The sequence below is a fragment of the Columba livia genome, chromosome 3 (genome assembly GCF_036013475.1).
Source record: "Columba livia isolate bColLiv1 breed racing homer chromosome 3, bColLiv1.pat.W.v2, whole genome shotgun sequence".
In the NCBI taxonomy this organism is placed as follows: Eukaryota; Metazoa; Chordata; class Aves; order Columbiformes; family Columbidae; genus Columba; species Columba livia.
This window is the reverse complement of record NC_088604.1, coordinates 110803029-110830685: the sequence shown is the minus strand read 5'-3', so window position 1 is coordinate 110830685 and position 27657 is coordinate 110803029. Positions and strand designations below refer to the sequence as shown.

General features: G+C 39.5%; 1 protein-coding gene across 26 annotated transcripts in view; it reads left to right on the top strand.

The window, feature by feature from the left end:
• MAP4K3 (mitogen-activated protein kinase kinase kinase kinase 3) overlaps nt 1-26029 on the top strand; it is an 82687-nt gene extending 56658 nt beyond the window's left edge. For 22 of the 26 annotated variants that reach the window (XM_065059110.1, XM_065059105.1, XM_065059102.1 and 19 more), the window contains 12 exons: nt 3677-3761; nt 5400-5479; nt 8147-8207; nt 8294-8411; nt 11014-11072; nt 13387-13490; nt 14232-14403; nt 17004-17072; nt 17191-17283; nt 19569-19639; nt 22106-22161; nt 24625-26029. In XM_065059110.1, coding sequence (XP_064915182.1) covers nt 3677-3761; nt 5400-5479; nt 8147-8207; nt 8294-8411; nt 11014-11072; nt 13387-13490; nt 14232-14403; nt 17004-17072; nt 17191-17283; nt 19569-19639; nt 22106-22161; nt 24625-24712 — 1056 coding nt within the window. In that variant the 3' untranslated portion in view covers nt 24713-26029. The remainder of the gene's footprint in view (nt 1-3676; nt 3762-5399; nt 5480-8146; nt 8208-8293; nt 8412-11013; nt 11073-13386; nt 13491-14231; nt 14404-17003; nt 17073-17190; nt 17284-19568; nt 19640-22105; nt 22162-24624) is intronic. The other 4 variants (XM_065059100.1, XM_065059114.1, XM_065059111.1 and 1 more) reach the window with 2 other exon arrangements.
• Nucleotides 26030-27657: the final 1628 nt, after the last annotated feature.

The window sequence follows — 27657 nt, the reverse complement described above, 5'->3', positions numbered from 1 at the left end:
GTATTACCGAGTCATACAAGTGAATGTTGGAAGCAGGACATTTCCTTGCTAAAGCTGAAGAGAATACATTTTTTGAATGTTTGTAGTATTTTTTTTTAACTGTAAAAGCTGGTGTCTCTTAAAAGTGTTAAGCCACAGATATGGGATTTCAGAAATCATCATTGATTTTGTGCTCTTGAAGTGAATTTTGAAAGGTTACCTGTTTGCTTCCTTCATCAAAAACTGAATGAGAGTTCTGTGACTACTGTGACAGAAGCACTTTAAGCGCTGAAGTCTCTTAGGAATTGCAAGTAGCTCAAACTCTATATCATGCAGCTCTAAGTTTTGAAACTTCTGAGAATAGTATTCATAGATGCCTTGCTGGAAATAACTGTTACAGACATCTATGTGCCCCTTCATAACATAAAGCAAACCAGAATTTCATTACAATTTCTGTGTAGACTTATCACTATGCTTTTAGCCAGCACTGTGATCAAAAGAGTCAGTTTTCCCTTTTAGACCATTTGTTTCTGCTCTCACCACTCTCCTTGTTGTGTGGGCAGTGCTGGAATGTGCATTCATGTAGTTATGCTGTGCACCAAATGGGGGATTAATCTGATTTTAAACTAACCTTTTTGCTATGTTACTCCTAAGCCAGATCACTTTCTTGTCTTTCGATAAGAAAATAAAATTGCTACAAGGATATGTAAGTGCAAATGATATTATATTTTGCTTCCTACAAATTTTACAGAAGCAGGACAGGTTAAGGCAGGTGTCATGCTTCTCTTCCTTAGAACTGTAATCTCTTGGTTATATGCACAGGATTGTCCCAGAGCTCTGAATTCTTGATATGTTTAGCATCGTTTATTGAGGCCAATGCTGTTGTAATAAACTAAATATTAAACTAAATGCATTGCTTAGGAGCATGCACTTTCAGCTAGTGAATTACAGAAATTTGGAAGCACTCCTAGCTTTGAAAATAACTGAATCCTCATAGGGAAGGAGAAATATGATAGATTCAGTGACTGGAATGAGAAAAAGGGGTAGAAAATAGAGCAGCTCAAAATGAAGTCATATGTGTTGAACCTTGGCCACAAACTTCGGGGACAGGCCATCAGACAATGATGGTGAGTTGCTAATACAATGAAGCTGTTAAAAGAGATGTATCAAAATAGGAGAACTTCTGAAGCTGATCAAATGAGTCTCTGGGTGTTGAACAGCTCTCTGCACGTTCATGCATTTTTTGTAGCGCACTAATTCTCTGGTTCTGCTGGTCTTCAGGTTAGAAACTCTTTCCATTTTCCTCTTCTTCCCTCATCACACCCCACCTTTTATGCATAACAAACTTCGTAACCTTCCTGTTAAGTGTTGAAGACTTGATTTGGCATTTACATGTTCCTCTCTGCTTGCTGTCTCTCCATCAATTGCCAAATAACAAAAATTTGGGTAAGGAAGTGGTTTTTTTCTCCTAAGTCATTGGGATTACTAGACTTCGTACTTTTCTCTATTGTGGAGCGTGGTTTGCATCCTGACATCACCTAGGAGTCTTATAACAAATCCCCTGCTACTGCAAGTGAAATTTTGACAATATTTCAATCTCTTCTTTTTCTGTGGTATATCATTGTTCTGATTCTTGGTTGTTTGGGTTTGATTTGTGGTTCTTAAGTATGTTGCCGAGCGTTAGGAAGTGTTTTGTGTTCTCATTGTCCTCTGAAATATTTAGATGTTCTAGTGTTCCGTTCAAAATGATATCTATGCATGGTTGCCTGTGACTGTAGAGATTTTGTTCAACTTTCTTAATAACCCAGTCTGGTAGTGTTTTTCCCTGCTATCTCAGGTGGCTTGCAGCACGCAGAGACCTGTTAGATCCTCCCAATGAGGAAATGCCTGCTGAAATTCCCCTGAGACTTAAATGCATCCATGGCAGTAGCCATGCTTCAATCATTTGTTCCATGTTTGTGGGCTTTTTTCCACACTAGCAACTCAGTTTAATTTCTCTGATTCTCGGCTGGTTCCTTGAGATTCTTTTGGTATTTAGAGATTATACCCTCAGGCTCCGTTTACCCTTCTGAGGCATTTGCAAGCAGCATCTTGACTCTGCAGGCTTCCCGGAGATTAGGGCTGAGAATGGCCAGAGGAAAAAGTTGTTAGTCTCTTCTGATTTCTATCTTGTCCTTCTTTCTTATCCAACTTAGCACTGCAGCTCAACTAGGTCGTAGCAGTGAGCACAGCTTTCCTTCTCATCTCTCTTGATGCTTGGCAAGCATCAAGGAGAATTGCGTATTCTAGGAGATAAGTGCTTCCAGTGTCCTCTGGTGTGTTTTCTGTTGAGTGCCTTCCAGTGCCTTGCACACGTGGAAAAAGGCCATAAAAAGCCCGCCTAAAAAACCTTTATTGTTTTTCTTTATGTCATCCCTCCTTCAAACTCTGCCAAGGGGTTTGACAACATTGAAGCTGTCAGTACCTCAAGGTCACTCTGTGTCAGTGTCTTCTCATATGCCTGCCTCATGTGTATGTTATTTTTCTTACACTTGGAGACGGTTCATCTCGTTGTCTAGCAAGCAGCTAGTACTCAGATTCCTGCAGTAGTACTGGCAGTGGTGGAGTCTTTGAAGTTATTTTTCTTTTCTTATTAAAGTAAACTATGTTCGTAAGAGACTGAAATGTGTGCAGACTTTGTTATTCAGCAGCAGGTTAACAAAATAATTGTCCAAATAGTGACATGAGAACTACTTGGTTAATTAAGTTTATAGATTGATAGTAGTTTACAAAGTATTAATATGAAGTGAGAACATTGCCATTCTGTAGCTGTATCACAGGGTGTGTTGCTTTGCGTAAAGGTGATACCTGCTTGTATTCCAAATGACAGCTGTTAGCTATGACTGGTTCTTATGTTTGACCATCATTTGATAGATGATGACATGTCACTTTACTAATTGTTGTTTACTACTGCATCATTCCTTTTTATCTACAGTACTATCGATCAGCTCTGTTTCTTAACAAAGAGGATGGGTAATTATTATGTTGGCATTTGACAGGAAATACAGAAACCCTGGCTTTTGCTTTTCTGTCATCTTGAAGCAAATTTACTAAGTATTCCTATAAATGCCTACAAATGTTGCACTTCACTAGGAGGAAGATGGAGAGATTGATTAAATTACACTATGTCAGACACTTAGTAGGCAATCTGAGTTTATTAAGGTTATGCTGAACAAGGAGTGGCATCTTCTACAAGAGGTTTTGCTTTGGGAAGCAATCAATACTGAAAATAACTTGAAACAACACAGAGAATCTGACACTAAGATTTTTATTGTTGCGTGACCTAGAGTTTTATTTTAAATGTGTGAAGTGTGGCAAGGATAAAGTTTCTCTGAGACTTCCTAAAGTCATGTTATTCAGGAACCTTTTTAGGTTTGTCACCTTTGTAGTAAGCACGTGCTTAGACTGTTAATTTAAGAGCCAATTCCAAAATGCTAATTCTTGTATGTTTGTTAGGAAGGGTCTTGCATACAAAGGAAAAATCACTTAAAAAAAAAAATAAATCCTTTTGTCAACTTGTCTGGATGAGATTGTTTTCCACATGGCAAATTAAGCTAATTATAACATTTTGTTACTACTTTAAGTAAAAATAATCGTACTGGAAATGTCACGTGTTAATTTTTCATAAGTATATTTTTAATTGTTTTTACTTCTACAGATGGGTGCTTGCTTTTCAAAAGTTTTCAATGGTTGTCCATTAAAAATTCATTGTGCAACATCATGGATAAATCCAGATACAAGAGGTAGTGTATTGCCTATATTTTACCAATTTTGTCCTCTCTTCAGATTTCAGGAGTTGTAAAATAGGTTTATTTATGTAAGCACAACTTCTTCTTTAATTATGCCACTGCTGTCTGAAGTTCGATGTTTTTAATTATGTTAAGGTATGTGGGGTGCAGTTTTCAGCTTTGATTCAAAAGAATAAATTGCATATCAAAGATAAAAAAAAAAAAACACAACACTTTTTTTTGTTTTATTCAAGATTCTTCTCAAAATGTTAGTCCAAAAGATGCCCATCCTAATTTGTTTTTTAAAAGTCTGACTTCTGGATCACAGTATCACAGAATGTTTGGGATGGAAGGGACCTCAAAAGATCATCTAGTCCAATCTCCCTGCTGGAGCAGGAACGCCTAGGTGAGGTCGCACAGGAACATATCCAGGCGGGTTTTGAATGTCTCCAGAGAAGGAGACTCCACAACCTCCCTGTGCAGCCTGTTCCAGTGCTCCGTCACCCTCACTGAGATGAAGTTTCTTCTCAAATTTAAGTGGAACCTCTTGTGTTCCAGCTTGATTCCCATTACCCCTTGTCCTTTCGTCCTAGTTGAGATTTATCTTTGTCATTCTTGATCATTTGTCATGATTCTCTATCATTCACTTGATTCAGCCCCCCTGCCCCAACCCAGCCCTTTCTGGTCCCACAGGTTTCTGCAGCTTTCTTTATTTTCACATACATTTTAGTGCTTTATTAAGTAATCTGATGAAAGGGATAATTGGTAACATTGTACTCACATTGCCTGCAATTTCACCTTTTGATTATAGGCTCTATAGACATGCTGCTGAGCCAGTAATAAGAAAACACTTAGGGTTTTTTTAGAAACTGAAATTACAGGAGTCAGTCTTTTGCAGTTGACATCTTCTCAATATGAGATGTCTGTTTTGTTCATGTGCCTAGATACAATCCAGGGTATTAATTATGTTCTAGAAGTGAGGCACCTGCAAAGTACTGAGAAAATGTTCCAGTCAGTACTGCTGTTGAAGTACTCCAAAAGAAGCCTATGAATATGACATAAAATTTATGAAAATGTTGAAGTAGGAGGCCCCACCTTGAACACTGTGTTCAGTTTTGGGGCTCTTATTGTAAGAAGGACATGGAAATACTAGAGAGAGTTCAGAGGAGGGCGACAAAGCTGGTGAGGGGTCTGGAGCACAGGTGTGATGGGGAGAGGTTGAGGGAACTGAGGCTGTTTAGCCTGGAGAAAAGGAGGCTGAGGGGAGACCTTATCACTGTCTACAACTACCTGAAAGGAGGTTGTAGCATGGAGGGGGTTGGTCTCTTCTCCCAAGTAGCAAGTGATAGGATGAGAGGAAATGGCCTCAAGTTGTGCCAGGGGAGGTTTAGATTGGATATTAGAAAAATATTCTTCCTGCAGAAAGTTGTCAGGCATTGGAACAGGCTGCCCAGGGAAGTGATGGAGTCACCATCCCAGGAGGTGTTTAAAAGGCATTTAGATGAATTTCTTAGGGACATGGTTTAGTGCTAGAGTTAGGTTAGGTTATGGTTGGACTCGATGATCCCAAGGGTCTCTTCCAACCAAAATGATTCTGTAAAACACACCTTCCTTAAATCAAGATTTCAGGGTTTTTTTTGTTTGTGTTTGCAGATCAGTACTTGATATTTGGTGCAGAGGAAGGTATTTATACACTGAACCTCAATGAACTTCATGAAACATCGATGGAGCAGGTATATTTCTATTTTCATATTTTTGAAAAAAAAAAAGATCTTTGGCACTTTTTTTTAGCCCTTCAGATTAATGTGGTATAATCCTTGTAAAATTATCTTTACTACAGGTACTTTGGCACTAGCTACACTGAGAAATACCTTTAATGTTTACTACTGAATATACCTTTCAGTCATGTTTAAGTTTTTTGTAGGCTGACCCAGGTCAGCATATATCAGTGTGTTGAACTTCATCGTAGTGCATTGTCCTGCAGTTAAATGATTTGTTAAATAGTATGGAATTTCCCTGATATATTTTGGATGAAGGATTCTATTTCCTTTAAAGCTTTGTTACAAGATAAAATATTTGCAACAAATGTGTTTCAGCTACAAGGAAGCAAGGAGTTCCTTTATACAATAGATTCCATTCTTTAAGTTTTAAAAGTGGCTTTGGTGGTGAGACTCAGCTTACTGAATCCCAACTAAAACTCTTGTCTTTGCAGAATCTTATAAACAGTACGTTTTTTCAGGGACTGTGGGGAGGGGGAAAGGCCAGTTTCAGGCTTTGCTGTATGGTTTCTTCTCCAGCTCTTTTGTTAATCTCAAAGAGACCTGTTTTTTTCCTGCCTTCTCCCTGACTTAGGGAGCTATGCATCTGCCACCAAAATGGAGAAGTTTGCAAGGACAGCCTTCATACTGTAAACTGGAGGCACTGGTGTTTGCTCATCATCCATGATCCAGACATTGTAGATGAATCTGTTTTGTTGAGAAGGCAGACTAGCTTGTACTGAGCTCCACGTAGCCCGTAATCTTACTGGTGCTTGAGTTAGCTAGTTTAAACGTAGTTCAGGTAACTCTCTGCTGTTACAATGCAGTTGTGAAATCTCTGAGAAATATAATGAATACAATAATTTCTGTAGGCCAAGTAGACCGAAGAAAGTTTTGTTTGATTTTTTTCTTTTGGTTTGTTTTGTGGCTTTAAAAAAAAAAAAAATTGGGAAGGAGAATAAGTGTAATGAAACTCCTGCTGTCATATCCAACCTTGTTTTCTCTAAGCACCGTGTTCTGTACTGCATTTGTCTAGTGAGCTTTTAGGGAAATGTTATAATAAGCACTTAGAGATGAGAAGAGATGCTTGTGAAAACAGCCAGTCATGTGTGGAACAGAAGGGATCAGTGGCAGGCCAATCAGCCTGCAGATTTGAAGTATTGCTATTCTTCTCTAATCCTCAAATACTAAATCACAATATGCTTATGCAGCCACAGAAGATCAATCAAACTTGCACATTAAATTTGAATACAGACAGGCTGGTAGATTACGTTAGGTTTTTCTTACAATGTGTTTAGGTTATGAGGACACTTCAGGAATAGTAGTGCACTCTCTGTGCCAAATATTTATTACAGTATTATTTATAATAGGCAATTTGGCTTCAATAGCATTTTCAAGTTCAGTGTTTCACTTCATTGTTTGCTCTCCAGGTCTCATACAATTCAGCATAAAAGCAAAGGTAGTATCCTTGGTAATTTTTCACTACATTCCACTTTGCTAATGGACAAAGCAGAAATAACATACCTTTCCAAGGGTTAGTGCGGCTTCAAGATGAATCTCTTGCACTTTGACAGTAAAATATTTCCGTATTTACAGATCTCTTAAAATCTTTCTAATAAATCATTTTTTCTTGTTGTACATTGGTGGGATTTTTTTTTGTTTGGGATTTTTTTTTTTGGGGGGTAAGGAGTGAGGTGGTTCCTTTTTTTGGGGAGCTTTTTTTTAAGAGCAAAAGAAATGTCCTCCTGAGTGGTCCGTACATCCAACAGTCTGTTTTGTAAAGTGGCAGCAGGAAGTGCCTGTGAACTTGGCAACTGTCTGCTGCCCGTTCTCAGACTCCACTACACTCTGAATCAGGGATGTTAGAGGATCCCTGCCTATTGGCTCCTTGTGTCCATTTACAGACTTGTTGGACATGAGTATCTCTAATCCCTCAGTTATGCTGTTGATACTTTCTACCTCCATGACCTCTTGTGGCAGCAGTCTCTAGAAGTTGTGTGAGTGGGGAAAAAAGTACCAACTTTTTAAAAATATCCTTTTTTTTTTTTTCTAAAGGATGTCTCGTTGGTTTCGGTGTCATCTTTCTACTAATTGTGGGATCTGATTAATAACAATTCTGCCTTGACCATTTGTTGCATTCCTTGGTCACTTAAGTGAAATGTGTAATCATATGCAGATGAAGAGTCCCTTCTAGTGCCAGATTTAATAGTTTCAAGAGATATGGACTGTCACAGACTTTAGAATGGCGATGGTTTAACCATGCCTTGTTTACTGAAGTTTACATTGTTAAGCTTTTTTCCTTTGAAGGAGGAAGTTTGGTTTTCAAAATTTTTGAAAAGGGATGGGTTGATCTTTATAATGATGTCTTGTGTGCTCATTATATTACTTGAAGACATGAATATAAAATGTGCTAATTGTCTAAATGTTAACGTGTATGTTAAATATAGTGTGTTTGTCTCTGAATTAACTCTGGAATCCAGATAAATATTACTTGGCTTAAGCTAATTTCTGCTAAAAAAGTAAGTCAGTATTAGTTTTGTCCTGTTGTCTATACAGATATTAATTGATCAATTTAATGTGCCCACATTTTGTGTATATCAAATTAAATGCTTTTTGTTCTTTGTTCTTCCTTCCTTTTATCAGCTATTTCCTCGAAGGTGTACGTGGCTATATGTCATGAACAATTGCTTGTTATCAATATCTGGTAAGTTACTGTGCTATCCTTGAGTGGTAGTGCTGGTAAACATTTGGTTTTGTATTCAAAGTGTGGTTTTGTTTTCTAATTTCCAGGTAAAGCTTCTCAGCTTTATTCCCATAATCTACCAGGACTCTTCGATTATGCAAGGCAAATGCAAAAGTTACCTGTTGCTATTCCAGCACATAAACTCCCTGACCGAATACTTCCCAGGTAAACACACGTCATCAGATGTATCAGAATAACTTATTTCTGGGAGTTCTAGATACGCTTGTGAAATTCTAGGAATACCAAATAATATGGAGCTCTGTTCACAGATTGCCATGAATAACTCTATGGGTCTACCCTCTGATTAATGCCCATATAATATACACTAATCAAGATGTGAATATCTTCTTATCAAAGAAATGGGTTTAGGTACCTCGTACCTTCTTGTCATGAAGCCTCTTGTTTCTGGACATGACTCTTTTCAGGTATCATCCAGTGTGGTAAATCCTGGTTGTACTTGACGCTAAAAAAAAATCTAGGGTCAGTATTGTTCCTGTGATATTTCAGGCAAGTAGAAACAGTGATCTTGCATCAGTAGCTCTGGGCACTATCTTTTAGTTCTATGAAAAAAAAATGGGGGGTGTGTAATCTCTTACTGCAGAGGGAATGAGTTGTTTTGAAAGCTGGGAAGAGTAGAACTGGGTTACAGATCTGACATTCATCATTGTATTGCCATTTTTCATGGACCAGTGTAGAGGGTACTTTTGTCTCCAGAACGTTGTGCAGCCTCTCCAGCTTTATTTACTAACAAGCGCATGTAAAATCCCAGAGACTGGGTACAGTGCTGGCTGCCAAACAAGCATTAGGAACCCATTCAAATCCAAGAGGAGGAGGTAATAACACTAATCTAGTTTGAAGAGGAACCTTTAATTCTTAAAGTGCATAGTGAATCAGTTTTTTCTTGTATAATAGGCTTTCTGTTAGGAAATTGTACTGTGGAAGACCTGATTCTCTGCTACCTTTGGTTCTGCTAGCAGCCTATTGACATTTAATTCTGGGATTCAGGAAAAGCTTCTTTTTTCAGTCACCTGCAAACATAATGATGCAGCACTTGTCTGAAAATTGTGTTATTTCTAGAGGCTAAATTCTAATCACCCAAGAGATAATATGTACTTTGAATTGTCTTCTCTGTGCCTGCACCACTGTTCTGTTCCTCTCTCTTTCAAACTAACTTATACCGGGCGACTTTGGCTTGAGGACTGCATCAGCAGTGGACTAATAGCCATAATTACAAGGATCATGTGAAGGCGGCCTTCTGACTACATTCATCATGGAATGACAGCTCACCTAAGTTGTAAAGGGCTCAGAAAATTTCTTGTCCAGTCATGTCACTTCCCAAGAAAAATGCAGCCTGACCTGAATGTGCGAGCGACAAACCAGACATTCAAAGGCAGGAGAGATTCATTTAGATAATCTATTTTGCTGTTTTATCCCTTGCTGTAAGGCATCAGGGTAGTAACATTTAGCTAGGCAGAAGTAGTATTTTTGAAGTATGTAGAAGAGCATAATTTTTTTCCTACTGAGCAACAAAGTGTGTTATTCAGCAAGTTCCTGGATACCATGAAAAATGTAGGTATGTTAAAAGCAAAGGTTTTGGTAGGCAACATGCAAAACAAAATAGAATTTAAAGTAATTTGTGAGGTTCATATATTCACCTGCAAAGTGGTTGAAGCTCAACTTATGATACTTGGTAGGCAAATATTCAGTAGCAGAAAATATGTCTGTGATGAGTCTCCTTTCCAGCTTCTTTCTTTTGAATATCCTTGAGCAGTTCCTTTCAAACCTTCCATGACTTCTTCCAACCAAAACTGGTGGCCAGTCCTCAGTTTTCATGCTGCTCGGTTCTGCTGCATTATTAACTCACTTCTGGACAGCTTCATCTGAAAAGCTATACAAGTATCTTCCCAATTCATAGCTTTGACTGCAGCATCTATCATCCAACTTATTTGCACCTTTTCTACAGCATCAACTTAGTTATTTTTACTCTCCAGGCTACTGTGTTCAATCTCAATACTGTCTGTCGTTCTCTAGTCTCTACAGAAACACTAGTTCCCACTACCAGCAAATAACAACATCTTCTCTGGCTTATCTGATAAATTTTCAAGTAATTGTTTTCATGATTTCTCAAGTTGTGTCCTTTGCACATGAGAACAGATCTTGCTAAGCTGCAAGTCTGAAGTCCTCCTTCAGACCTCTTGAAACACATGCTGTGCTGCCTGTGATAAGTTTTGTAAAATTTAAGCTGTTAGTTTGCAAGGACTTTGCCCCAGCAAGCTATCCAGTACAGCATTGTTTCCCACACCCCTTGGGTCGATGTGCCTTTTGTGTTTGAACTATAATGACCTAATGAATAAGAGTGAACTTTGTTGTCTGTGTAGTAACCAGCACAAGATGCAATAAGTTACAGCATTACAGAGAAGAATGATTATGAGAGTACCAGTAGGCAATCCAGGCATGTGTATAAATACATATAATTAAATAGCAACAGATAGTGTTAAATGATGCTTGAAGGTACTGAGATACCTATTCCTCTCCGTTCCTGACTTTTATAATAACTGCATTGATAATGCTGCATAACTGAGAAGCACCTCCTAGCTAACAAAGGAATGACCATGTATGTTCTAGGCATACCATTTTGCGAATAAATATAAAAATATATTTTTAGTTTTTCTGGGGGGCAAATATAATTTTCCCACTACACTTCTCTAAAAAGCAAATTAAATAAATTGTTTTAGTTGATCAATACTTTTGTATTTATATCTTGCAGAAAGTTTGCAGTGTCTACAAAAATTCCTGACACTAAATGGTGTCAGAAGTGCTGTGTTGGTAAGTAAAGGTCTGCAGAATAAATGCCAAGAAGCAGTACAAATGGTAGCAGCATTAAGATTACTGAGTCAGGTTTAGGAGGTAAAAGGAGAAGAGACTTTTGTCACTATTGTGAAACTATGCATTTGCAGACAGCAAGCTCATTCACGTTAGTCCTTGTGGTTAAGCAGTGAAAACTCTCCCATTTTGCTCTTTAAATATGAAGACAATTCTCAAGAAACGCAAAGATGCATGTCAAATTTAAACCAGCAGAAGGCATGTCAAATTTAAACCAGCCCTCGGGAAGAACCTAATCTCCATGGATGGACTGACTTAAGGAAGTAGCTAAAGTAGCCTGACTTCTTAGCACAAGTTGCAGTTATCAATATTGGATGATAAAAAGCAAGGAGTATTTTCACTTCTTTGAGGACAGTGTTTTCTCTGAAGCCTTTATAGTGTGAGACTTGGTAAGCAAGCATCTGTGAGTTATTCTGACAAAAATCTCCCTGATATTGCTACAACATCTGATGTTTATTATAATTTATTTGTCCAACTCACCTGTTAAAACTTGACTTTTTCTGGGATACAGGTCCTCTAGGGTGCGGTAGGGTAGCAAATTAAATAAATTGTTTGCTATGTACGTCCAGGCCTTGCCCTAATTTAGGCATCTTGTCAAGCTGTGAATGTTAATGGATGCTGAAAGGAACACCCAGAGGGGTGGAGTGACAGGTATCAGAGTATGAAGGCTGGCTTTGTGACATGAAAGTTAATTTGGAAGTCCATATGTTTTCAGATCTCTGTTTATGACATGAGGATCCTGATGGTGTGCTCCTCTGTGATCTGTTTCTGCACCAAAAGGCACAGAATTTAATGACAGTGCCATGGGACATGGAGGCCACTGTCCTGGTGTTCAGAGATAGCTTAGCCCAATGAGCCAGGAGTCCTTATTGCATTATAGGCCTAAGTAATGATTTGTGATAGCAAGAAGGCAGCTGCAAAAGGCAAGCCCAAGGGGAGATATTATAGATTCCCCCCTCCTGCCCTATTTACTACATGGAGCCTCCACCTCCATTCATGCTGGCACCATTGATGTCCCTTCGCCTGCGGGAAGCAGCAGTGCCACAGGAGGCAGGAAAAGACAAGAACTTCTGCTCTTGTTTCTCCACCTTACAGGTGTTGGTAATTGCACATTTTGTGGTTTCTGCTACTGAGTTCAGCCTTCCTAAAGGTCACGCCAAGCATTATTTGCTGTAGTTTGCAGTTGCTTCGACTGATACTGAGTGAGGATTTTAGATTAATGAAATTAAGCTTTGATGTCTAAGGTGTCAAGGGATTGCTTAGTGGATTTCCTTGGCAGCAAGGTAGTATGAGTGTATTTCAATTGTGTAGATGGTGTTGGATTGTAGAAGCTTGTTATCTGAACTGTGTTTTTAATTACCTGATGGCCCACAGTCACTTCACTGTGCTTTAAAATCTGGTCTTTAGATGTAGTTATACAAAGTGTAAAGTAACACTTGTTTATCTTAATGGATATGCTGGTGCAGTGCTTAAGCAGTGACATTTTGTCAGCGCTGTAGTGTTAAAGTTGTGAAACTTCATATTTCAAAGTGCCCAATTTTGCAACTTTATTGTTCTCTTCCAATTTTTAATTGAGTTCTGACAAACAATAAAAGAGCAGTTGAGTGGAAGTAGATTATGACACTTTAAAAAAAAACAACCCACTGGATTTCCTGCTGATCTGGGAGAGTTAATCAAGAATATAGACCTCCCAGATTTCAGACTTGCTGTGTCAGTGCTTGTCAGGTAGCTAAGCAGTTCTCAAGTGACAGTGAGTGTTCAGTGCCTGCTGGATAACTGTCTGTGTGTCATAGAAAAAGCCATTATTGTAATAGCTTCCCATGATGAATTTGGAGATAGCTTAGGCAAACCAGTGTGGTGGGGCAAGATACTTCAAAGGTGTATGCAGTCAACTATTTTGTTTAAGACTATGTAAAATAGTAAATCCCACCTACTAGTCTTAAAAAACAAAACAAAACCCACTTTATTTTGAGTTGGAGAGGTGAAATGTACCACAGTGATCTTGTGGGAGTCCTGTTATGGCTTATTTGGCACCAGCTGTTCATGCTCAGTAGAAGGGCAGCCCCTGCTCCAGCATGGTTACTGTCACCATTTTCATAGTGTGGATGTTGACTTTTCAGCAGCTTTTCAAAAAAAAAAATATTAGAGCGGTGATGGGTATATTCCAAAAGTGTATGGACTGTTATTTACTTTGAAATTGTTTATAATTTGTATTTGCTTAGCACACTAATGTATTTTACCTCTCCTTTTTTGGCAGTGAGGAATCCCTACACGGGTCATAAGTACCTTTGTGGAGCACTACAGTCTAGCATTGTTTTGTTAGAATGGGTTGAACCAATGCAAAAATTTATGCTAATCAAGGTAATGTTATGATAAGGTGAAATACTCTCATGTTCAGTTCTATTTATCTTGAAATGACTTATGAAGTAGTATTAGCCATTTCTCGATTTACTTGACTTTACTATTGTGTTCTGTTAAACTACTTTGAAAATAGCTGTTTAAATGTGTAATATGTATTAACTGACTTGAAATATTTACAAGAATGTTCTTGTTTTTGCGGTACACTTCAGTAAAAAAAACTCTGGCTGACAGACTGAGATGAGACATGGTAGAGTGATAACATGGGTTAACAGCAGGCTTGCTCCCATGCCAGAGAGAAGGTGGCCACTTATGTGTTGTGACACTGGAGGTGCCCAGAAATGCTTGTTATCTTCCCATGTGACACCACCTAAAGAGACGGAGCCAGGGCGGACTCATGTTTGTAGAGAGGCAGCTGCTATAACTTGATCAGCCTGGGAAACAAGGTTTAGTGACTCCATAGCCAGGGAGAGCAGTGGCAGTGGCAGGTATAGCACTTTGGCACCTGTGGGTAGCTGCACAGCACACACATGATGAAAGACATTCTATTGTATTCTGAGTCATGATGAAGCTTCTGTAAATAAACTTCTTAACTCACGCTTTTTGTATCTATCAGTTACTGTTACCTGGAGAATAATATTACAGAATGTATGACCTAAAAATTACCATAGAGTTTAAATAGCTAATAGCAACTCAGACTAAACTTGTTTCCTTTCTAATATCTGTTTTTGTTTCTTAATCTAGCACATAGATTTTCCTGTACCTTGTCCGCTGAGATTGTTTGAAATGCTGGTAGTCCCTGAGCAGGAATTCCCTTTAGTTTGTGTCGGTGTCAGTAGAGGAAGAGACTTCAACCAGGTGGTGAAGTTTGAGACTGTCAACCCAAATTCTACCTCTTCATGGTTTACAGAAACAGGTTTGTGTGCTGTTGTAACTGCATTCAGAAATGGTCCTTGCTCTTCTATTATAGCTGAAGCACGAGAAAGGTAGTTTCCTCTGAGAAAACTAATGGCTAAACCATTAGGTCTAAGTGATAATTTTAAGTTCTCCATTTAAAGGGGTATCTTGTTGTACCTGCTTGCACATGCACTTTTTTTTAACGTTTCTGCTTTTTGAAATTACTGGATTTCTTGACATGTTGCATGTAGCAGAGGATGGAGTTGTGGCTTCTTGCATTTCTATAAATTGGGCTGTACACAGCTGTTACCCGCTGTGCTGTTCTGTGCTCTAGCCTGGCACCATTTTTTCTTTATTTAATAGATTTTAATCAAATTACACTCTGAGCAGTTCCTTTCAACATCACTGTAGGTGTGTTTTGACTCTGTGATAAGCCAGTGTGGTTAGAAGTGGTGTTATAAGCCCCCTGCAGAGAGACAGCATATTTCTATTCTTCCGATGTTTATGGAAAGCGGAAGGGATTAGGACCACTGGTAGCAGGAAATGAAGTACCTGTCTGTTGCCGGTCCTGGTGCTGTGTGTGAGGAGGCCACCACCTGAGCAACAGTAGAAATTCTCTAATGAAGGAAGCATGCTAAGAATTATTTTTTGAGAGTTGCAAGGTTCCCCCCTAAACCTAGATATAATAGTGAGCTGAGCCTAGTCATAGCTTGCAGATTTAGAAGCATAGAGCCCTTGTTGATCCATGATGAATTTATGCATAGCCCTGTGCTGGCATATACGTGTGTACGAGTCTAGCTGATGGTGTACTGTGGAATTCCCTAAGTACAGTTTCCACTAGGAGGATGCCTGCTGCCTGTCTTGCTGCTGAAAAGTGCATCAGATTTTGACCCAGTTTAAAGCATAGCTACGAAAAATAAAGTGATCAGTGGATGGCAAATTAATGCACTTAACTGCTTCAGGGTTAATGCATTTTATTTGCAAACTCATACATCTGTTTACGTAACTTTGTGACTTAGTAGAGTCCATAGAAGTAGCAAACTGAAGAGAAATTCTTTGACCCTTGAAGTTTTGTCATTTTTCTCTCAGTATTGTCTGCATTAGTGTGTAAATACAAGAATAATAATCCCTTCCCAGTTCTTTTTTTTTTTTTTTTCTGTAATATGGAAGATTTAACATTGCATTGTGCCTTCCAAAAATACTACTTTAGCTTCCTTGAATCATTTTTGTGTTCTCTGTGGCTGTGTTGTTGTTCTCTCCTATTTGTTTGACCACTCTGATTTGAACTCTTGTGGTTTGGGTTTTTTTTGTTTGTGTTTTTGTTTTCCTGTCCCCTGCTGACAGGAAAGTGGTCATGCAGTGAAACAGATTTTTTCAGTGTTCTTTAAATGAGGAAAGTGTGTACCGTATGGTCACAAATAACTTCCATTTCATTGTTTGACATTTGACGTTTTTTCTAAGTGTCTGATAAAGGTGTTTTACAAAAATCAGCTGGCAGAGACTTACTGCAGGGGTATTTCTCCCCTTGCCATCCTTCTGCTGTCAACTTCAGCCAGGGCCATGCATGTTTCCACATCACATAATGTGGTTGCGCAGATGTTTATCCTCCAGTACTCCTGTTGCATGCTTTCATCATGGCTGTATCCACGTTTGGTTAAGATCATGCATTAGAAATTGGTTAAGATCATAAATCTATACCTTTGAAGACAAACAGCAAAAAATAAATGGAGGGACCATCTCAAGGAGCACATTTCTGCCATCATGCTTGAGGAGTTTTTTGCTTCTCAGCAGGACCATGGATTTTATTATTTAACTGAAAGCTGCTTTTGTATTTTAGGTAACATGCTCTAATTTCTTATCTCTAACAGATTTAATGAGTTTCTCTTTTCTGTGTGAAAGAATGCCTACAGAATCACTGGCAGTAATACTGAATTAGTAAGAGCTGCTTTTTGTGAGTTTTAATGTTATAACAAACAAATGGACCAAAATTATACATCTCTGGAGTTGATATGTCCACTAATCAAATGTGGGTCAGATTCCACTGTTTGCTGTGATAGAGACTACTGCAGCTGTAACCCCGAAGAGATGAAGGTAACCCTTCTTTTAAGAGTTTGGACAAGGAAATAATCTCCTACTTTGGAGAAGAAAATAATCCCCTATTTTTGGAAGGTCTGAAAATAGCAGCAAGAATTAAGTACTAATAAAAACATCCATAGCAAGATTTAGAAATAAAGGCAGAATTAAAATTGAATGAAACAGCATTCAGGTTTAGTGTGGACGGTCTCACATATCTGCCTTTTTTTTGCAACAGCACTATTAAGTGACACCAACAGAGAATAAAGGGAGAACAATGTACATATGAGTTTGCTTTTATGACGTGGCTCAGAAAAGGCTGGATTAAGTACATACTTAAATATTACAGCTTCAGTTTTCCTGTCACAGTCAACATGTTGGATAAGTGGACATGCCTCTCTAAGAGAAGAGAAATGTCACTGGTAAGGTGATCATTTTAAGTAGATAAAAACACACTAACCCATTAAATTGCCTCAATGTCTAGAACTTCCATTTCAAATTTCATGGTAATTTATGCTACGAACTAACAGTGTCATTTTTTTATAGACACTACAGAGACAAGTGTTGTACATGTAACACAGCTGGAGAGAGATACCATTTTGGTGTGTTTGGATTGTAAGTTTTAGTATCAACTAAATATATACTTATGCATGTACTTGCATACTGTCTGTCTTCAAATTAGATCATGTATTGAAGTTTAATTCTTGGTTGACGTATCATATTTATTGTCTAGGCTGCATAAAAATTGTGAATCTGCAAGGCAGGTTAAAATCCAGCCGCAAACTGTCATCGGAGCTCACATTTGACTTTCAGATTGAATCAATAGGTAAGTTGGATTCATTATTAATATTGAATATCGGGATAGTCTAGAGAGCTGGGCAGTCACCAGCCGTATGATATTTAACAAGAGCAAGTGCCAGATTCTGCACCTGGGATGAGTTATCCTGTTTATACATATAAACTGGGGAACAAGAGGCTGAAGAGTAGCTCCACAGAAAGAGATCAGGGGATTGGGGTTGATGGCAAGCTAAAGATGAGTCAACAGTGTGCCCTGGCAGCCAAGAGGGCCAGTCGTGTCCTGGGGCGCATCAAGCACAGCATTGCCACCCAGTTGAGGGAGGTGATTGTCCCACTCGACACCACACAGGTGCAGCCTCACCCCAAGTGCTTGTGTGCAGTTTTGGGTGCCTCATTGTAAGAAGGGCATCAAACTATTAGAGTGTCTTCAGAGGAGGGAGCGGGATTAAGATCGTGAAAGGTCTCAGGGGCAAGATTTATGAGGAGCGGCTGAGGTCACTTGGTTTGTTCAGCTTGGAGAAGAGAGGGCTGAAAAGTACCCTCATTGCAGTCTACAACCTTCCTCAAGGGGGGCAGCAGAGGGGGAGGTGCTCATCTCTCAGTGGTGACCACTGATAGGACATGAGGAAATTGGATAAAGCTGCATCAGGGGAAATTCAGGTTGGACATTAAGAAAAGGTTCTTCACTCAGAGGTTGCTCAGTCACTGGAACAGGCTACCCATAGAAGTGGTTGCAGCACCAAGCCTGTCAGAGTTCAAGGAGCATCTTGACAATGCTTAGTCATATGATTTAGTTTTAGATAGTCCTGTGAGGAGCTGGGAGTTGGACTCTGATCCTTATGGGTCCCTCTTTCCAACTCTAGATAATTTATGATTCACTCGTTTACTGTGGCAGTCCAGAATTACACATGCAAACTGTCAAGTCTTTGGCATTTGAAACACTATCACATGCATTTAACTTTGTGTGAGAAGACTCAGTGAAAGGTTCTAGCCCACTGCGCAATGGGCTTCCCATTGAGCAACTGGAATGGATTAGTAACCCTGGAGTCTTCCCTGATAAAGCTGAATGTCTTGAGTATATGACAGCCTCTAAAGGAATATGTTAACCTACATAAACCCTATGAAACCCTCATGGCTAACTCAATCTGCATGTGTGATCACGCAGTCCATTTTTATAAAGCAGCTTAAAGACTAAATTATGATATGTCACACTTTACATAAATTTTATTTTCTTGTGAAGAATCTGCATAATTTAGATTTGTGAAACAAAGACAGAATACACTTATTTTAACAGTTCTCCAGTTACATACCTGAATTGCATCACATGCTTTTGAAAGAGGGATGAGGAAGGATGTATGCACAGATGGAAGGTAGCACCAGAAGAGGAGGAACATTAGGAATAAAAATAAGGAGCTGGAGGGAATTTACTTCTGAGGAGAAGCTTTAAAGTTTCAAGTGCTTCAAACATGGTGTCCCACAGAGAAGGGGAGAAAAAGTCATTGTCATGGAAAACATTACTTCTATGGCTGCTCTTGATAAGGAAGGAGGAGTACATGCACTTGAAGGTGCTCACTGTGGGGCCTCTGCACATGCTGCAGTCCCCTCTCTGCTTGTCACAAATGAACTACCAGTGTCCTGTTCTGGCCTGGTTGTGTCTCCAAAGAGCTCTGCTCTCTTTCCTGCATACCTGCCCAGAGTCAGGATGCTGGATGCAGATGGGACAGATTCTTTCTGGTGACCTACACACTTGCCCTCTCTCTGAGGAAGGCCCTGGACCGATTTCCTTTCACAGGGTTCAAATGCAGGTGTCTGTCACCACTTTTGTGACAAGGGGAAGGGTTGGGAAATAGAGGGCTCTGTAAATCTTTGCATTGCTGTTGCAGAAGCAATATTACCCAACAGTTGCTGGGAAAGTGAAGAATGTCACTGCAGTATCCCTTTTCAGCTAAAATTCAATGTATACGTTCTGCTAGTATTAGAATGAGGAGGGGGTTCCTGTTTAAAGGAAAAGACATGTTTAGGACTAGAGAGAAGGACCATTTTAGAACTTTCTCTGGTTGGATGGGAATATTTTTAAACCCTGTTCATTAAACAAACAAACAAAAATATATAAATGCAACTGCTTTTGAGGCAGGTTCAGTGGTTCCTGAGACGTTTTGCAGTCTGTATCTCATACATACAATAAAACAATATATACATGATACAATAAAACATACATGCTCAAACTTCAAAATTGCCGTCATATACTTTTGGCCTTAAAAGCATGAGTGGGCGTTATGCCTCAAAACTGATTCCAGTGTTCTTTGTTACCAGTCTGTTTACAAGACAGCGTGTTAGCGTTCTGGAAACACGGCATGCAAGGAAGGAGCTTTAGATCAAATGAGGTAAGTACTGCATTTTGCTTCAAATTCTAGCTTCTATTAGAAACCAAAGAGAGGATAAATCCATAATTTTGTGGTCTGAAAGAATAAAACATATCAGTGACTTCCTAGATTAGACCTGGAAGGTGGAGTTGCGTTTTAAGTCTGTTTCATAAGCTACAAACTAATTAGTGAAGCTATACAAAAGGCCCTGTCAAGTCTAACATGAGAAGCAGAAAACAACAAGAGACCAGGCCACGATGCCATAGAAAATATCCAAACCTAATTTTTGGTAACACTGATTTTTTTCACCTTCAGTTGCTTTGAAGAACAGTGTCAGTCCTTTAGCCCCTTGCATGTGGATACCAAAATTCGGGGGTTGCCGGTGGTTGCACGATGCACTGCTGAGCTTAGCTTTTTTGTCACAGTGTCAAATGAGTTGCCTGGTTTTTAGTTTATTCCATGTTCCCTTGGTTTATGAGTACTTCAACAATTTTAGTGCCCAGCTTTCACAAGAAGTATTTTTCATTCTCAGGAGAAAAATGTCAGATGCTCCTAAAGGTTTTTTCTAAAATTTCTGTGTAGTCCCTTTTTTCAGCTAGTTTGATGTGATCTTTAGACGTTGTTAAACCATTATAAGTACCTTCCAAGCTCTTTTTTTTCTTGCTGCAAATGTGCTTTGTAGGATTTTAATGAGTCTTTTAATCTGGTTATTAACGAATGTTTACAAACTTCACCAGTTGTTTCATCAGCTGAGAAACTGAGGTTGTTATGACTAACTGTATTTTAAGGTACATGTACAGTCACACCATACCAGGCTTAGATATTCCACATTGTTATACAACTACATTTGTTTGCACAAAGCCACAGCTGATCTAATCTGTGATGACAGTAAGGCTGCTCTTTATGGGAAGCTAGACCAGAGACTAGAGTCAGACTCATTTCCAAGTCTGAAAGTGGTTCTTGTGGCATCTGTGCACGTTTGATCCCCAGGCACGATTGTCCTTCTCCCAAGAACTCATAATGGTGAACAGCAGCACGCTGCTGTTAGCACAGACCAAGAGGATGAGATGGCACTGCCAGACACTTCTCCAGCTCTGGACTCCTGCCGGCAGTGTTCTGCAGAGCTCAGAGGGTTCCTCTACCCATTGGCACTTAGTAGCTCTGGTCCGGTTGTTAGAGGACATGATCTAAAGTGCTGAAGCGCAAGTGGATGCTGTGATTTATTTATGTAAAGCACAAGGAACACTGTCTTTGCTGTTTTCTTGCTTTGTTATTGTCAAGCCAAAGCCAGTGCCTAAATGAAGAACAGAAGGCAGAACTGAGTTGCTGTCAGAAAACAAGCCACCCCAAAACTTTTTATCTGTAGAACATATCTAGGGTAAGCTCTCGGGCATTCTCTCTCTTGGCTATCCTTACTAGCCACAGCTATGGTGAAGAAGAAGAAAAAACAAAAAACAGTCATTTTAATCTGTAATATTAAAAGCTTGCATTACGAGGCTCAAATCTCTACCATATTAATTACTTTTGAGGAATTCTGTGCTATGTAATATGTAGGAAGCTGCTACATGGGACAAAAACCTGACCTGTCTGTCTTTGAAGACATTATTAGTTCAGGTTCCCTAATCTTGTATCAGTTGGTCTAATTTGGGAGGATTTGAGCTGCTTGCAAAGTTATCTTCTTCCACAACCGTGACTTTCCACAGTGGTTTGATTGAGTGGGAAGAATGAAACAGGGAACTGTGTGAATTCTGAGACAGGAAGCTTGAAATTTGCACCAAGATTATGCAGACTCAGCCCCACAGCAAGCAGGAAGTCCTTTTCTTAACAAAGTGGGAACTTTGTTGTGAATTAAAATTCTCTGTGGCGTAAGTGAATTCACTAAGTCAGATGATGCTACTAGGATCTGGGAAGGAGTGAAGAATCTCTCCTCAAGAATATGCTTCTGTTGATTAACATGATGTTTTTTTCAGTGCTTTGGTATTCATGTGATCATAAATATGTATCACAGAAGTACAATTCACCTGTGGTAAACAGAGCTCTATTGCATGAGTCTGAAATGTCAAAGTACTATTTTTTCTTTTCACAATGTACATGAGCATCACAAATTAGATTGTTTCTCTCTTAAGGTTTTCAGAATATGAAGCTACTGTATCAATACTATGATTCAGAATTTCAACAAAATGCATTGTATGTGTGATTTACTTGACTCATTTTTGATACCTACTCTAGAGTGAGACAAATTGCACTCTACAGCTGCCTATTTCAGTCATGGCTGTACAGAGAATTGCACTAGTAGCCTGGATGCTGTGCAGTGCTGAGCATGGCTGTTGTGCTTGCAGTTGCTACCAGAGGAATTCACATAATGTGGTGGAAATTACATAAAACTTTGAGATCTCATTTGAAAGTGACAGTGGCATTAAATTCTCTAGCTGACTTAAATGAGCAGTAAATTGGTAACATAGTCACTTATTTTCTCTTTTTGTCTAGATCACACAAGAAATTTCTGATAACACAAGGATATTCAGGCTTCTGGGATCTGACAGGTATGAAGAGAAGTGAACATGGCATGCTAAAATAGAAGAATGTGTGTTCCTCCTACCTTGTAAAAGTTCTTTTTGCTTGTTTCTTGTGATTACTTTTTTAGCCATATTACTCACTTCTTTGTGCACGTCTACCTTTCAGCCTTTCAGGTTAACTTCTCTTTCTTTAAAAAAAGTAAATCTAAAAGTGTTTGTGGGTTTCCAGAAGTACTCAGCCATGCTAGCAAGCTCCTACTTGGCTGCAGTCACAATCTCCAGGAGTGTCTTCCTTTTGTGCTGTAACTTTTTTGTTTAACTTGGTGAAATCTTTACTGTCAGATGCTGCGGTAGCTCATCGAGATCTACTTATTGAGACAAATGCAAAAAATACTTTAAAATGTAAATATCTCACTTTCACCCCCAGAAGGGAACTCTACCATTGTCCTCTCAACATGACAGCTTAGGTCTTGTAAGAGCTCTTGGTAATTCCCAGCATAGCTGGTTTTTGGTGTCTGCTTTGCAGGATGTAAACACCATGTCTGTCTGACCCATCAGATACCAGCTTGCTGAATCAGTAACTGCTATTTCAGGAGTGTCATTGACTTCCTCAACTTTCTCTGCCCTGCTGTCGAACTTTGTACTTCTGTAACAGCCATGAAAACATCAGATATTTTATCTTCTGGGGAGTGCGTGCTGACAACACGATTTCATCAGTACTGTATTCCTATGAAGTGCAAAGATAGGCTTTAGTTTTTCTTCTGAGAATTGCCTCTGTCTTACGCCACTTGTAATAAACTCACTCTCTTGTTGCATCTTAGAGCTATCAAAAAAGCCTCTCATCAACCCAAGGTTTTCCACGTTTTCCGCTTCGCCAGGCTTGATAACAGCCCATAACATCAAGAGCAGTGAATGGTGCTGTGGCTTTATTGGCTCGTTACCAGCAATTATTGCAGGCTGAGGGTTGAGGGTTCTGCCCTATGTGCAATATGTGGTAGCTTTTTGGTAATGGGTAGTTGTAAGTAATACTCATCTCTGACCTGAGGGTTTTACTTTCTCTGTTCCAGTGAGGTATGTGAGGAGCTCAGCTTTACGTCATTTCTCTTAGTTGTTGAGAGACAGCAGCAGAGCTCCATTTAAAAAGGAGTCTGACTTCTCAATGGACATGACATTGAAAATCTCTGCTTTGGAAAAATGTCCTCTTCCCCAAATACAGTTAATCTGTTTCTGGCTTGCACTAATAATCTCCCAAGGCTGAATCAATGTTTAAATACTTTGCACTGCAATAAACTTGCAGCTCTGTCATATTTTGTGCTTGAGCTGTGAAAACTTTTTCCAGTAACATATGTAATTTCCTAGACAGTTCATAGGAACTGGGGTTCTGAGAAGCAAAAAAAATTGGTATCAGTCTGATAAGAGCTTGCATGTCACTTTCTCCTGGTGAGCAGGGATTGCCTTGTGGTATGAGGTGCCATTCCCTTTGTGGAGCACATTGAGCAGAGGGTAGGTTTTCTGAGTGATAGTTTTGAAGGAAGCAGCCTCTCCTTGAGTGAATGCACAATGTATTGATTCGAATTTCCCACATTCTTCCTTCACTGTGGAGGAGAAATCAGTCGTGAACATTCTGGTCCATTTAGCAGTTTTAGCAGTTCTTGCCTGAGGACAAAAACAAACAAAAAACCCACACACACAAAAAAAAAAACCCTCAAATAGTCTGTGAAACAGAATTGTGACTGCCAATTTCTCCACTTTGAGAGAGATCTGATCTAGGACATCTCTTCTGGTCCTTGCAGTTGTAGTGTAGGTCGAACTAACCCAGTCTCCTGTCTCCAATGCTGGTCAAAAGTGGACACTGAGAAGAGAATAAGAGAGAAGATTCTGCATATAGCAGTCTTTTCCTTGAGGACTCTCTAAGCCTGAAAGCCTTTGTCACCGGGACTTTCAGAACTGGAGGGAAGTTTCTGTGGATCTAGGTTACATGGGCTCAGGGAGAGACTAGAAATGCCCGCAGAAGAGTCAGCTTTGGTCATCTGTCACATTCAGTGGCAAAGAGCAGACAAACGACTTCTAGAACTGGAACCTGATGAATGAATTAGCTTTGCAAAACGCTGGGAAGCACAAGCTCAGTCAATGGAGGAATGATGGACCCTCTTCAAAAGCCCGTAGTGAAAGGAGAAGAGGCAACAGGCTTACATTGCGGCATTGAAAATTCGAGCTGATAAAAAGGGGGAAAACATCATGGTGAGGATGGTTAAACAGTGTAGTAGAAGCCCAGAGAGGCAATGGGAGATCCTTGGACACCTTGCCTGGACAAGACCCTGAGCAAGGTTTGAGGCTGGCCTTGCGCGGCTTTTGGATTAGAGGCATCCAGGGGGAAGAGAAGTGACCTCCAGTCAGATGGATCCTGGGAAATAATATTTAGAGTTATAGCCAGGGATGTTTTTAAACAAAGGCTTACTTGATGTTGTGGCTTTTTAATTTTCATTTTAGGGTCGTGGTGTTGGAGAGCAGGCCGACAGATAACCCAACAGCCAACAGCAACTTATATATCCTGGCAGGGCATGAGAACAGTTACTGAGAAGAACGGATGGCAGGCAGCTCATCTGACCAGAGAACACTCCTGCTCCAGCAGCATGCACAGCTGGCTGAAATTGCACAAAAGCTGCAGTAACCCAACTTCAGTTACTTTATAATTTATTGTGGCATGAGAGGAAGATGAGAATTGTTTGTGGTATAGACACATAAGCATTATGATACCACAGAAGTGCTTCATTTACTGTTATGTAATCTTTGTACATATGCAGTATTTTTCAGTGAAACTTCTTGCTGAAGACCTACACTGACTTTCTGTAGATAGCGATCCTCCTGTGAAGTACAAGAGTCTTACCTGTACAGATGTAAAAGTCACTGAGGATGCAAAAAAGAAATCCGGGTACTATTTTAAGGACTTCTCATGTGTTTATTATAAAGTGGGATGCTAGCAACAAATATAGTACATTTAACTATGCTATTGTATTTTATTATATGTAATTTACTAATACAAGTAAATCTTAACTTTTAGAAATTGTAACCAAGGCTGTAATCGGATTACAATCTTGTTTTAATTTTGATGCAACACACTGGTGTTCATGTTTGCACAACGCATTGAGATGTGATGTATTTAGTCACAAAAGTAAGCTGTGACTTTGTGGTTATGACTTGGGCTTCGAAGTTCTTTTTTTTTTTTAGTTTACTTGGGTAGTTTTCATTGTGAAACAAACCAGTTAAACACCTGTATTTTTATATTTAATTAAAACTGTCCTTACAATTACTTCTCTATGCCTAAAACAATACCTTCTGGATGGGTGTCAGTCCAAGACTAGTGGTACCTGGCTGTAACACTCAATAGGTGTTTGAATTATTAGTGTATGCAGTAATAAAAATGAGTATTACTGTTCATGTTACTACATAGTTTCACATCACAATGAAAAGGAGCAACATTCCACGTTGTGGAAATGGCTCAGATATGTTGTCATTTGACTTTTTTTGGCCTTATAACCATTTTCACACTTTTCTTGATTTTAGGATGTTAACACATGGCCAAAATGATTTAGTTACTACCTCATTCAAACAATACAATGGTTACTACACATCACAGGAGCTTAGTTTTGATCAGAAGTATTTTTGATTGCTGTTTTCCAATGGAGTATGTAAATGCCAAGTTTTAGCAAAATGCACACGTTTGACTCCTTTTTTGTATATGTTCTTTATATTTTATTGTGATAATATACACTAAAACCAAACTAAATTTAAAGTGATTTATGGCCTGCATTATTGTTGTGATTGGTAATGCTTTGAAATTTGTTCTCTAATGTATATAATGTAAAATAAACTTTTTTAACATGTTGTTGTACAATTAGATTACCACCTGCACTAATTTTCCACATAAGACTAAAATGGAACATACCGAGCTTTGACTTCTGCTATTAAATGTTTGTGCCAAACACAGAAGCTGGGCATTTCTGAATGAATGAATGGTCAGACCACTGGAGTTCAACTCAGTTTAGGTGAGCACTTGAGGGTAGATGTTCTTACCCTTTTGGTCTTTAGGCAGTGGATATACATATCTGAGATAAGCCCAGGTTCCAGCTTGTTTCATTTCTTCCCTCCGTCACCTACTTTTCTATCTCTGACTGCAAAACTGTTGTGTTTGGGGTTTTTTGTTTGTTTTTGTGGGTGTTTTGGTTTTATTATTTGTTTTGGTTTGGTGTTTTCTGTGTTGTTTTGTTCTCTTTATTTGGGGGGGGGGGGGGGTTGGGTTTTGTTGTTTTTGTTTTTTTTTTTTTTCAGCAGGGTTTTTTTTTTCTGCCTATGGGACACAAGCTCACTGCCTCTGCTGGCCCCATCTCTTCTGTTCGCTTACACTGAGCCTCAGATCCACCCTGTGGTGGTCATGCAAGCCTGAGAAGCTGAGTTCTCAGAAAAAGGCAAAAACTTGTGTGTGTTTCACAGCATGTTTGTGTTGCCACCCAAGGGGGATTTCCATCCTGCCTCCCATGGACTATACTTTACATTGGTGTGCAAAAAGCAGCTAAATTTTAACCAAGTACAGTATAGCTGATGTGCTGTAAACACGCTTTCTCCCATGGGGTTTCTGCATTAGCTGTGTCTTGGTGTTTGGGGCTGTTGCTGAATTACAGGCAACAGGAGCTATGGGATTTTTAGGTTTTATTGTGGTTGAGCATTTTTGGTACAAGAATGCATGCTGGGATGCAGCTAGAAGAGCTAAAAATAAAGAGGACAAGGTAATGGCACGTGGAAAAAGAGGGGCATTGTGCTAGGGCAGGCTTGTCTCAAATCCGTCTGTATAACCAGGACAGCTTTGTTTTCCATGTGTTGCTCCCTAGCTTGAATGATGAGAAGGAAGTGAAGGATTCCTGCTTCTCGAGGAATTGTCCTGTTGCAGGATTTGGGGTCTGTGTTATAAAACTGCCTCTCCCTCACGTGGAGTTGCTCAGCTCCTTGGCTGGTAGCTGCCCTCAGCTGAGCCCAGGACCTTGGATGTCTGGTAGAGAAAAAAAGTTCTCTTTTGCCAGACCTGCAGTCGCCATAAACTGAAAGTTTCCTTGAGCCATGCTCGGTGGGAGCTTCCACCACCCCCATCCTGATGTAAGATGGTGATCGGTGTGTGACTCACTGACAGGAGTCACAAACACCGTGAGGTTAGAGCAAGATGTTTGCCTACAGCTTGTTGATGCAGCTTCTCTAACAACCTGTGTAGCGTCCCTTTTTCTCTCTCCTCCGAGCTAGAGCTTCTTGCCACTAAGAGGCAGAAGTGTGTTGTGATGGGGCATCCACCAATCTGCCAGCAAAGTATGGTCAGTGCAGGGGATGAGCTTGGGTCTCAGTTCACACTGAGGTTTCTTACAGAAAAAAGAAGCCTGGGTTTTTGGGTACACTGCAGAAGTGCTTCTGGAAGCTGGGAGGATGGCAATGACCACTGGTATTATCTTGTTCTTGCACATTTCTCCATACAGTGCTGCC